The sequence below is a fragment of the Aythya fuligula genome, chromosome 16 (assembly GCF_009819795.1).
Source record: "Aythya fuligula isolate bAytFul2 chromosome 16, bAytFul2.pri, whole genome shotgun sequence".
Taxonomy (NCBI): Eukaryota; Metazoa; Chordata; class Aves; order Anseriformes; family Anatidae; genus Aythya; species Aythya fuligula.
In genome coordinates, this window is record NC_045574.1 from 1,402,498 (window position 1) to 1,414,906 (window position 12,409).

At 38.1% G+C, this 12,409-nt stretch overlaps 1 protein-coding gene across 7 annotated transcripts in view; it reads left to right on the forward strand.

Annotated features, from left to right (window-relative positions):
• Positions 1 to 12,409, forward strand: part of ZMYND8 (zinc finger MYND-type containing 8) — a 63,584-nt gene that overhangs the window by 5,374 nt on the left and 45,801 nt on the right. For all 7 annotated transcript variants that reach the window (XR_004253968.1, XM_032198628.1, XM_032198626.1 and 4 more), the window contains one exon: positions 5,463 to 5,533. Coding sequence is in view for 6 of the 7 variants with exons in the window: in XM_032198626.1 (XP_032054517.1) it covers positions 5,463 to 5,533 (71 nt within the window). In the remaining variant the exon portion in view is untranslated. The remainder of the gene's footprint in view (positions 1 to 5,462; positions 5,534 to 12,409) is intronic.

The following is a 12,409-nucleotide window of genomic DNA, read 5'->3' on the forward strand; positions in this document are numbered from 1 at the left end:
CAACTTTTAATTGCTCTTGGTAGTTTATATAGATCAGGGCAGCTTTGAAGATTTTTGTGTATGTACATTTTTTTTTTTTAGATAAATACTAATAGTACAGGAATTATTTTCCTAAACAGAAGAGACAGTATTTCTTGTCTGAAATTTGGAAAACTGAATTTCATTCAAATAAAACAAGACTCTTCATGTTAATAGATTAATAGAGAATGTATTTTAAAATTGTGCAGCTAAGGTTGCTTAGTTGTTTTTTTTTTGTTGTTGTTGTTTTTGTTTTGTTTTGTTTTGTTTTTTTAACTGAAGTATCAGTAAATCCTGTATGTTTGCAATCCTCATTTTTTTTTTCTTTCTTTCCACAACTATCCCCAAAGGAATAACCTCCACCTCTTCCCCTCTCATTCAGACATGTTAAGATAATTTGTATGAAACACATCAGTTCAACATTTTAGGAAACAATTTCTTTTTTAAAGTAAGTTTTGTCCACACTAGTAGGGAAGCTTTAAATGATTAATTGGTGCTCTAGTCAATTGACAGTGAAACTGGCAAAGCGTAAATTTCAATTGTGTTCTTAAAGTATGTTCCTCTTTATTCATTCATCTTCATAAGGAAATAAGAGAATAAGAGTATCATTCAGAATGATACAAGGTATTTTCTGTATTCAGTTGGTTACCTAGTTGCCTACATAGCAGCATCATTTCTGAGCCGCAACCTGAGGGCATCACATTAATAATACACATGCATGATAGTAATGCATGCTATCTGAAATAGCATCTCTAAGCCCTGCAAAAATGAAATCCCCTCAAAATACAACTCTCTAGACTGGCCTACTTGATCACACAGTTATTTTTTACATAAAAATAGATGTTTGTTTGTATTTACTTTGCTGCTGTTCTTGATTTTCATTTTATTTTCATTATGTGTAATAAGAAGATACCTCTTACTAAGGACCTGTTTTTCTTGAATTATTTCATTTGAAATCTTTGGCTAATGAAATTTATGCGTTTGAAAGTTTGTGCTGTATAAAGCATTTTCAGAATATTGCTCGTAATGATGGAAGGTATGAAGGTGAAAAGATCTGTCAGCTTTAGAAGAGTTACTGTAAACTTGCTGTGAATTCCTAGCATGTATTTGCAAGCTTGAGTTTTAAAGCTTACTACTACAATCATCACTACTACCATTCAAACAATGTCATGTTGTGCAAGTCATAATACACTACAGCAAATAAAACAATGGGAGATGCTTCTGAGGAGTTGTGAACTTTAAGTATCTTTTATAGCTAAGTCTAACTCACTTATTTAACTCTCCCCCCAACATTTTGATTTTTTTTTTTTTTTAGAATAATCACAGTAGTTTTCTTACCTACTTAAATATTTGTGCCGTTGTTGTCAGTTGAGAGAGATTAAATGTAGTAGAGAAATGGAGATACAATCTGCTCCTATAAAGGTCAACTTTCATAGTATACTGTATGATTGCTGAATTTTGTGTTAGTTAGGGGTGAAGAGCAGTGTGCAGATGTGTGTATAGGACATATGCACCTCCATTGCTAAGAGAGATGTATAACCTTTGTGTCTAGTGGTGAATCCATTTTAACTGTTCTTTTACATTTCAAGTCTTTGGGAGAAGCAGTCTTCAGACATCATCTTTTATATGATAAACCAGATGTGTCAAGTCAAGATACTTTGTTCGTCTTGGAACTGCTTTTGAAGGATGTTTTTCCTGTTTCTTTAGATCTCTTGAAAGAACATTTTTAAAAGGGGAGCTGGCTGAATTTCCAAAATTGATCTCAGTAGATGGGAAGAGTCAGATTTTGAGTGAAGAAATGTTAGAAGTCCTAACCTGTAACACCCCCGCGGTGCTAGGTTTGGGCCCACAGGAGTAAAGCACCTTCAGTCAGCTCTGACTTCCCATGCTTCTTTGGTCAGGGATGTAGGAACAGTTCCCACTCCTGAGCAGCTGTATTGATCTGCCACACCTATTTCTCCCTGTATTCATGCACAACGCTCTGCTGTTTAATGCTGACTTGGGGCAGCTGTTGTGTTATTCTTGTTGTATCATGTTCCCCTGAGGTTGTACCCCCAGCACTCAGTGCTAGCACAAGTTCTCTGCAGTATCTTTACCAATGATCTGGACGGGGGGATCGAGTGCACCCTCAGTAAGTTTGCAGATGACGGCAGGTTAGGCATGAAGGTAGGAGGGAGCTCTGCAGAGGGAGCTGGATGGGCTGGATCAATGGGCTGAGGCAAACTGTATGAAGTTCAGCAGGGCTGAGTGCCGGGTCCTGCACTTGGGGCACAACAACCCCATGCACAGCTACAGGCTGGGGAAAGAGTGGCTGGAAAGCTGCCCAGCAGAAGGGGACCTGGGGGTTTTGGTCGCTACCCAGCTGTACATGAACCAGCAGTGTGCTCAGGTGGCCAAGAAGGCCAACAGCATCCTTCCTTGTATCAGAAATAGAGTGACCAGCAGGACCAGGGGAGTGACTGTCCCTCTGTACTCAGCTCTGGTGAGGCTGCACCTTGAGTGCTGTGTTCAGTTTTGGGCCCCTCGCTACAAGAAGGACATGGAGGTGCTGGAACGTGCCCAGAAAAGGGCTATGAAGCTGATGAAGGGCCTGGAACATGAGTCCTGTGAGGACTGACTGAGGGAACTGGGGTTGTTTAGCATGGAGAAGAGGAGGCTCAGGGGAGATCTTCCTGTGCTTTACAGTTACCTTAAAAGAAGTTGTAGTGAGGTGGAGATCAGGCTCTTCTCCTAAGCACCAAGTGATAAGATGAGGTGAAAAGGCCTCAAGTTGCACCAGGGGAGGTTTAGGTTGGATATTAGGAGAAATTTCTTTACTGAAAGGGTTGTGAAGCGTTGGAACAGGCTGCCCAGGAAAGTGTTTGAGCCCTGGTTGAACACCCTGGACGTTTTCAAGAACCATGTAGGAGTAGAATTTAGTAGCATGGTTTAGTGGTGGACTTTAGGACTAGGTTAAGGGTTGGACTGGATGACCTTAGAGGTCTTTTCCAACCTGAATGATTCTATGAACAAAATGCATCTAACGCATTTGGATGAGTCTGGAACATCATCGTTTTAATGTAAATTAAACCTGAGCTCCTGCTAAAGGGGTATTTCAGTCCCAACAGCCTCCTTCTCCCCCCTGCCCGCATTATATCCTCATTTCCTCTTTTCAGCACATCTAGCTGCACAGTGAGCTAGATAACAGAATTGATTCATTTAAAATTAACATGATTTTTGGAACATGAAGTCAGCTATTGGAGAGACCTTTTCTTTTAGTAGCAGACAGTGTAAAATGATCTTAAGACTTCAAACGGAGTCTTTACAAGACGTGTATGTTCTAATCTGTGGCTGAAACTGGATATGTATTTTAAAACAGGTAATGTGTGCTGCCAATTTATTTCACTCTTGACAGAATTAGTGTGTATTATATTTACAAGTCGATTTTTAAAAAAGTGTTCTTTCATTACAGTTTGGTGATAGGAAAATAGGATTTTATATGGGGAAAGAGAAGAAAAGTTGTGCAACATGGGAAGAGAGTAACAAACCCATCCTGTAAGCCCATACATCCCTATTTCTTAGGGAAGATAAGGGGCAAGGGCAAGTTCTGGTGTCTGCCACACACTGTCAGCTCCTCTTTGCTAGAGGCCTTCTGGGAAAGGATGTAACAAATGCACAGTATAATTGATCTTCCCATGCATAGTAAATCGGTGAGCATCATATTATGATCAAGTCTACTATGCATTTAATTTGTCTGTGCAAAATAAATCTGAGAAACATTGTGCTATGGTCAACAGTGCTACACATTTACCATAGTTGTGGTCACATGGCTCCCTTTCTGTGCTCCTGGAATTAGCAGCATCGTTAACAGAACTTGTATTCAGTGTTTTATGACTTTAAAGTGATTAATTTGTGAATTATTACTATATATGAATGACAAATATAAAATAACGTTTTCTGGAGTTGATGGATCTTCTCAGCTTTGAGTCTTCCATACATTGAGCTCTGTTAATTTGTATTTAAAATTTTGGCTGATGTAACTGTCCTGTTTAAAATATGAAAGGAATTCCAACCCAACCCCCTGACAGTTGATAGGTGCTCAAAAGTAGTTTTGATGAATACCAGACTAAAAAGTCCTTCTGCTGGTAAGTTTTACTTTGTTTAGAAAACTGTTTTAACTTATACCAGTAACAAAACTTCTGCTAATACAAACTGTTTGTCAGTCTCAAGAGTTTTTCTGTTATAAATGTAACTAAGCCCTCCCTGTTACGTCAACTCTCCGATTAGCTGCCTTAGGCAGATTTAATGGTATCGGCTAAAGCAAAGGTCTCTAGCTGTCATCTTGGCCTTCATGGTAGAAATAGCTGTCCCTATTGCTGGGTGGCTGAAGGGAAAATCTCAGTCCACTCTTAGCAGCAGTAGCTCACAGTCTGCCATATCAACATAAACTGGTATTAGCAACAACTTATGTTAACAAACCAGACAGTAAATCCTCACTGCAGAGGAAAAGATCTACATCCTGCTTGCCTGTCATGCTTTGGTGGTATTATGATACCTGCTTCAAGCGCTGTAATTGCATTTGTCCATTATTTTGAATTTGGGCTTGCTTCAATGTCATGTTTTCTTTTATCATTCATCTACAACAGTCATAGTTGCAAAACTGGTGTGTAACTCAATACTTGTATTTTTTTTTCATCTCCCATTGTCCTTCTCCAAACTGACTTAAGTAGTAAAATGTATTGAGTTATTTTCCTGAATGGCATAACTATAAGAAAGTAGAATACTAGCAAGTCAGCTCTATTTTTTCATCTAATTAATCATTTAATCCTGCCTGGAATAAATTAAAAGCATCTGTATAAGATCCCATGGTTGAATGGTAGTAACAACTCAGTTCTGTTTATTCTTTATTAAAGATAATAATTAATGGAATTGTATTGCCAGTGGATTATAAATATGTAGTTTTCTGTTATAGAGTCTCATTTAAAAATCCTTGAAATTATATATTTTAATAGTTTTTGAAACTGCATGTTACATTCTAATTTTGCAAGATGTTCTGTTGCTAAATCTGTTACTTCAGCTAATCTGCTCAGTGGTGCAGGCGAGTGTTTAAACATTAGCAGGAGTCTGTTCACACAGCTTATACAGGCCTTAGATGAGGAGGCACAAGGAAGAGAATTGTCTGTCCTATACCATTTATACAGACAATGGCATTCATGTTACCAGGCTGTTGTTAATATGGAAATGTTGCCTTTGTGATGGGTAACATGTAGCACGCGTGTGTACCTGGACTGCCTCTCTCTATGTTCTGGTCAGTGTATACTCTGGCGAACAGCAGACCTTTAATTTCATCATAAATCTTAATATAGTTGTATTTGACAGTGTCATGTTGAATTTCTATGTATGAAGTTAGACATGGGAATAATATAATCTAAAACTCTTCTAATTCACTTTTTTGACTCCTGCAGTTTGGCTGAAGAGGAAATAAAGGCAGAGCAGGAGGTGGTGGAGGGGATGGATATCTCCACTCGATCCAAAGGTGAGTGAGAAGGACTATTTCAGGTGTGTTCTACAACAAAGAAGAATATTTGTAAACAGGATAGCAGGAGCTGTGCAATCATGTAATCTACAACGAAACTTCACTTCAGTGAAGATGCAAGACTCACTGTATATTTTATGGTGTCTGTTGTATCTTGGAAAGTGTTTAAGTTTTTGCTAAGTTTTTGTAATATGTCAACCCCACCCCCCACCTGCACGCTCCATTGTTATTTCTGGTTTACAAATAACTAAGGTTAGGTCCTTGGAGAAAACATCACCGTTTTGTATCATCTTACTTACAATGGCTTCCTTTGAAGTACTTCTAGATTTGCAATGTAGGGGAAGGAAATACTACCTTAATATTTTTACTTATGGTAACCGATCCTAATTGTTCTAAGTATAAAGAAGAACATTAACATTTAAATTTCCATAAAAACTGGTCCACTGAACAGTGTGGTTTCAAGGATATTAATATATGTATCCCATTATCCTCACTTGAAGAAAACTCGATGGAATTGTAGGTGACTGAGCATTTCTATCCCTCAGGTTTCTGGAGTTTTTCCCATGAATAAGTTACTAGAGGCAAATGCTGTTCCCTCTCAGTATACAGAAAGCCGAAGATGTAACCATATATTATCAGTGTAAATAATGCTACTGTCATTTGGAGTGGGGGAGAAAAGCGTTTCAATCAAATACTTGTGCATAATCACTTGCTCCAGTTCATTGTAATTGACTGCCAGCTGCCTGTCCACACTTCTTTTGCACTTGCAGCTGACTTTGTAGCTCAGTTTACCTGAAAGCTATTTCTGTAAAACAGCACCAATGGATACTACCATCCTGTTTAAATTCTGATGCACACACGCATTTTTACTACAGGGGTCTTAAGTCCTGTCAGTTCTTGACTGCACAGATGTAATTGTCTTAAAAGCTTGGCACAGGTCATCTTCATTCTCTTGTTGTTAATTACAGATCTTGTGGAGATAACATGGTTATTAAATTGAATTTAGGTCATATGTGTACTAATGGACAGTAATTTTATTGTTTCAGTTCTCTTGGTATGGTTAGATAGTGTAATACCTACCATCTGACAGCTCAGAAGAGATTCAGTTCCTCATTTTGGCCCCCCTTCTCCCTGTACTTTTCCCCCTTCTCTGCTTCTTGTCTTGCACACCAGTCTCCATCCCTGAACTATTTGTAATGTTTACTTTTCTCTATACTTCTGTTTGCTTAGCTAGCAGAAAATTAACTTTTTTTTTTTTTTTTAAAACGATTGTAACTGAAAGGGGAAATTCTCAGTCCTCCCTGCTCCCAGCTTTGTGGTCCCACCACATAACTCCTTTGTGGTCCTTGTCAGATCCCAGCCAATATTGGAGACAAAGGAGGTGATATGACATATTTCTGCTTCAGTTCACCTTAGAAAGACTTTGACACAGATATTGATACTAATAAGAGTTTCACATGCATCAAGTGAGGTAAACTATTACTTACGTCAGTCTGACATCCAATATCTAAAAGCCGTTTATGAGTCTAATACCTGTTTATGTAGTTCTCTACAATTTTAGTACTGCTGTTTACTCAGCACAGAAGCAAATGTATGATCCATACAACAGGTTGCAGTTCCCTTGCATTTAATTGTAGTGCTGGTCTGACCTCAAGGTGTAGTGATTCAATGAATTAAGCCCACAGGAAAACTTCTGCTTTTCTTGTAGGGTTAAGATGAAATTTCCCAGGACAGTAAGCTGATTTAATCCCTCATGGTTATTGAGAGGGGCAGTCTTTCAACTCGCAATCTCGGCTCTCACACATCATCTTGCAGCATCCCTTGCTTGGGCTCTGTTCAATTCTAAGCAAGTTAACCTGTAAGAAAAAGACTCATGCTTTTATACTTCACTGACTATTCATTTTCTTCAATTGGTTTGTTAAATTTGAAATGTCTCTTGGGCAAAACCTGTGCCTGCACTATTCAAAGGGGAAAAATAACCATCACCCATTCTTAGCCCTTTCAGCTACATTTTTGTCAGTGAAGAAGCATTGTGGGACATAAAATAAATAAATAAATAAAGACTTGCCTATAAGCCTTGTTATAAGGTGGTAGAATTTATACTAGTTGAATGCAAAGGAAGTTTGCATAGAAAATAAAAAGGAAATGACTGTGGAACATAAATGTCATCTGCTTAGTACTAGAGTTGGTCATGTTCTAGGCATGCTAAAATGAACCTTTCTTGGTTTGTTATATGTATTGAGACGAGTTTCTCTGTTAGTTCCATGCAGTGTTTCTGCTATAGAAAATTCACAAACCAGAATTTTAAAACTGTTATTACACTGTGGATAAGATAGAAAAAATGTGGCAAGGTTCTATACTGGTGTGATAGTGGTAGCAATGCTTCCTCTTGTAACATTAATCTTGTTCAGAATTTTGCTTTGTGTGTTTTAGAAAGGGTGTAGATGAGGAAATTGACCCTATATAGACAAACCGTTAAGCATAGAGCTCTGTGTGTTTTGTGGTTTTGTTCTTGATGGTCTGAGAAGCTTGTGCAGAAGTTAGATTGACAGTATTGTTTAACTTCACGCTTGTCCTGGGGAAGCTGATGTGCTCCAAGTTTGTAGCCTAAGTTGCTCTGCTACAGTGTGCTTTGTACAGCGGGTAGTGATAGTTGTAATGAAATAGAATGTTTTAAAGCCAACTAGATCTATGCAGACCTCTTCATAGACATTCGTGTTTTGGAATAAACAGTTTAATTCTAATTGTTATAAATCAATTCCAGTTCAGTTTAGGCTAAGCTGAAACATGCATTGTTTAATCTGTAACAAAGGTGTCAACATAGCCTTTTGAATTGGTTTAAGTAAGATGGTGGTTTCAAAGCAGACTAAGCTGGTCAAACTGCTCAGTGCTGCAGTTTTATCCACTTCCGTCAATAGCTAAGCTGACAGGAAACTAACTGAACCATAAAACATGCATAGTTTTCTACTAGCTTAGTGTGCTGAAATAGCTTGGTAGATTGCCAGAACTGGTGTAAGATAGAGGGCAGGAATATACCAGTTGAGTGCAGGAAGTGTAGAGGTTTGGCAGCCAATATTTAGATGGGTTTAGGCTCTAATGAAATTAAAACATAAAGCCATAGCTGAGACTTCTTATGCTTCACAATGTGGTGTCTAAGAGTGAGTCTATAGCAATAGTCAGGAGGAGGAGAAGACTTACTGTAGCAGTTCTAATTTAGGTCTTCCTATAAGCTGTGAAAGTGCAGCTTCAGTAAAGATGGGGTTTTAAAATATACTGCTGCCTTGATCAGAACAAGCAGGTGTAAGGCATCTGGAAACTGGAAATGGGAGATGATGTATTAAAGAGAATAAAGAGAGTCTGAGAAAACAGGATGGATTCGGTATCTGTTTAGCAAAAGAGAAAGGCCAGAGATTAGATTATTGTAATATTTTGTCTTCTGTATATAATACATTAACGTATCGGACAGAAACGTCTTGTTGTATTTCTTTTCCAGCCCTATGGACTACTTTTTAAACTTGTTTATTAAATATTTCAAGATGGAGCTTTCAAGGCTTTCTGGAGAATTTCCTGAATGTTTCCAGGTTGTGCTCCCAGAGCAGTAGAACCAGCTAAATTATTGTCTGATGCAGTTCTGTCTTCACTTGTACTTGTTTTCTTTGGACAGCAGTAGACTCATCAATGAGCTTTTTCATGCTGTTGAATTGGAAGATTTTGTTTGTTTGTTTTATAATTCTCAGGTCAGTTTTTCGTCTACTTACCTGTTGATAGAAGTTAGCCTTGGTGGCAGATGGACTTCCATAAAGGCTTCAGCTGTATTTCAGCTAGTACTGTTTGCCTGCCTGGTAACTAGTCAAACGGAGTTCTTTAACTCACTCCATCCCTTCATCAGTCATACATTCCTTATGTTTCCTTTGCATCTAGATGTATACTGGCACTTAGCCAGTCCTATTCTAAGTGAGTTAAGAACTTGGGTACAGAAGCAGTTTTATATGTGCTTATCTCCCTGAACCAGATTACTAGGGAGTTGGATAGATGTCATTGATAGGATCAGACTTGTCCTGTCAGTGACAACTAGTAATTAGATGGTCTTAGCTGTGTCATCAAATGATATCCTGAAACACTACTGCACTTAATGGTGAGAATTCTGAGTAGTACAGATTTTGTCCTGCTGAAGGTTTGTATTGAAGGCATCTTAAGGGCACCTCTCAGCAGTAAAGACTTTGTTCAGCTATTTTGAATACATGTATAAATACAAAATGATCAGTAAAATCAAATTTCCCAAATAAATTATATATATTTTAACAATTTCATAATAAAACATTGTTTATCAACTTTGTGATACTGTTGTGGTTTAACCCTGCTGGCAGCTAAACACCACACAGCTGTTCACTCACCCTCCCCCCTCCCTCTCTGGGATGGGGGAGAGAAACGGGAATATGAAGCCCGTGAGTTGAGATAAAGACAGTTTATTAAGACAGAAAAATAATAACAATAATAATAATAACAATAATGATGATAACAGTACTACTACTACTAATATGTACAAACAGTGCAATTGCTCACCACCTGCTGACCGATGCCCAGCCTAACCCCAAGCAGCCCGCCCCCCCCACCCCAGCTAGTCACCCCTATATATTGTTTAGCATGACCCCAGATGGGATGGAATACCCCTTTGGCCAGTTTGGGTCTGCCCCCTCCCAGCTCTTGCTGCACCCCCAGCCTGCCTGCTGGCAGGACAGAGTGAGAAGCTGAAACGTCCTTGGCTTGGTGTAAGCACTGCTCTGCAACAATGAAAACATCAGCATGTTATCAGCACTCTTCTCATCCTAATCCAAAACATAGCACCCTACCAGCTACTAGGAGGAAAAATCAGCTCTGTCCTAACTGAAACCAGGATAGATACCAAGTATGAAATTCTTGCTTCAATGTGAAAAATAATTTGAGAATGCTTCAGTTCAAAGCAGTACAGCCTGAGACTTTTTTCAGTAGTGCAGAGGGTCTTCAGGAGTACCTTGGGGCAGCAAGTCCCCCTACAGCCAGGCTGTAGTTTATAAGCTGTTTACCTCTGCTATATTGCCAGAAGTTTGCATATGTTTCTTGTTTTTATCTTTCGATGTCCTGCACTGAAGACATGTAACAATGTCTGTATGTACTTGCCCAAAACTGTAATGTAAGAATTAATCAGGATTTACACAACCATGGCTAACCTCAGTTATTTTGTACATCAAGCAACTGGATTGGGTTAATTGCATCAGTTGAAGTTTCTGGAATGTAAACAGGCTTTAGTGGTTGATCACAACTGGTTCATATTTCAAAATCCTGGCATAAGATTAAAATGCCTCAGAGTTTGCATATGTGTTCTAAAAGAGTTATCCATCATATTGTTAAGCATTTTGTAGGTAATTCAGCATGCTATTGTATGATAGGTAATGGGTTTGAAAATTCATAAATCTGTTAGCAACCATTCAGGATAATAATAATAAAGTATAAATGGGAGCCTTCATACTTCCAGAAACTGTAAGTAATTGAAGCTTGATCTACCAAATCAGACAATTGTGATGCTCACATTGGAGTTAGTATTGCTCCTTTTTGTCTCAGAATTCTTCCTCAAACCATTTAACGCATATGCACTCAGAGCTTTTGAGGAGGAGGAAGGAAGGGAGAAGTGATAGTCTAGGCGAAGTTAGGCCAGTCTTCTGTGAACAGTAGTTACTGATCCTGTAGTTACATGATGGCATGTTTAAACAATGATTTCTAAACTTCAGATGAACCTCAGGCTAGCATGTCATTTCCCAATGGATGCTTTGGGAGAGCACTCATCAGTGCTTATGTCAACGTTGGTAACATTGTAGAACAATTAATAATAAACTAATGATGAAAAACAAGTAACTATTACTGAGAACTTAGAAGATTATTTCAAGTGTATTTTTTCACTTGCACTAGAAACAATTTTTAAATAATGTGGAGGTAAAATTAAAAATCTCAAAAATTGAGAAGTAATTGGAGTAAAATTGTTTGGCAAGATTATTCAGTAGAACAATTGGTTTATCATATAATCTTTAACGAAATGTTCATTTATTATTTTTCTGTAATGCCCTTCATTTAGAGTACTGAACATTTCATATTAACTTCTTTCTGAGTGCTGGGTAACTATAACTCTGACCCCTGCCTTTTCAGGTAGAAAAGGTGAGTGTACAGTCAATGCCCATCTGACCCAACTTGGTTCAAGTTGTCTTGCTCAACCTACAACAGGAGTTTTGTAGAAGAAGCAGGGAGATGGCAGAGATGTATACTGATTGACAATTAACTGGCATTGTGAAATAGACTCTTAAGTGAGACTGTTCTTCCTCATTAAACACCTTTTTAAGAAATATTTGCTTGCTATGTAAGAGATCATAAATTCTTGGTGTTATTTTTTTGAGCGGAAACTTAAAATGACCTCCTATAGAATTGTCCTAGTCACCAAGCTATTGTATAGTTTAAATTCGGTGGTCTTTGTTTTTTCCTTTTGGATTTGTTTCACTTTGTTCAAGTAATAAATATTAAATTGAACTACATTGGGAAACTAATCCAGGTTAAAAAATGCCCTTCCTCCTGACAGTTTATTTTAACAAGGGTGAATTTCTTGACCTGATTCTCAGAACAGCTACATGCATTCTGCTAACAGAGCTGGAAGAGTCGAGGAGTGAGAGGCAGTGTGTGCTAAACAGAGCACTATTGTCAAGAAAAATTCTCATAAAATACAACTTAGGCATTCTCTATCTTAATTAGGGTTTGAAACTAGGTAGTCATTCTTACTCTACCTGGACTGAATTAAAGATTGTTTATATTATTAGTACCCTGACAGTAAATTGGTGATTGGTAAATATAGTGATA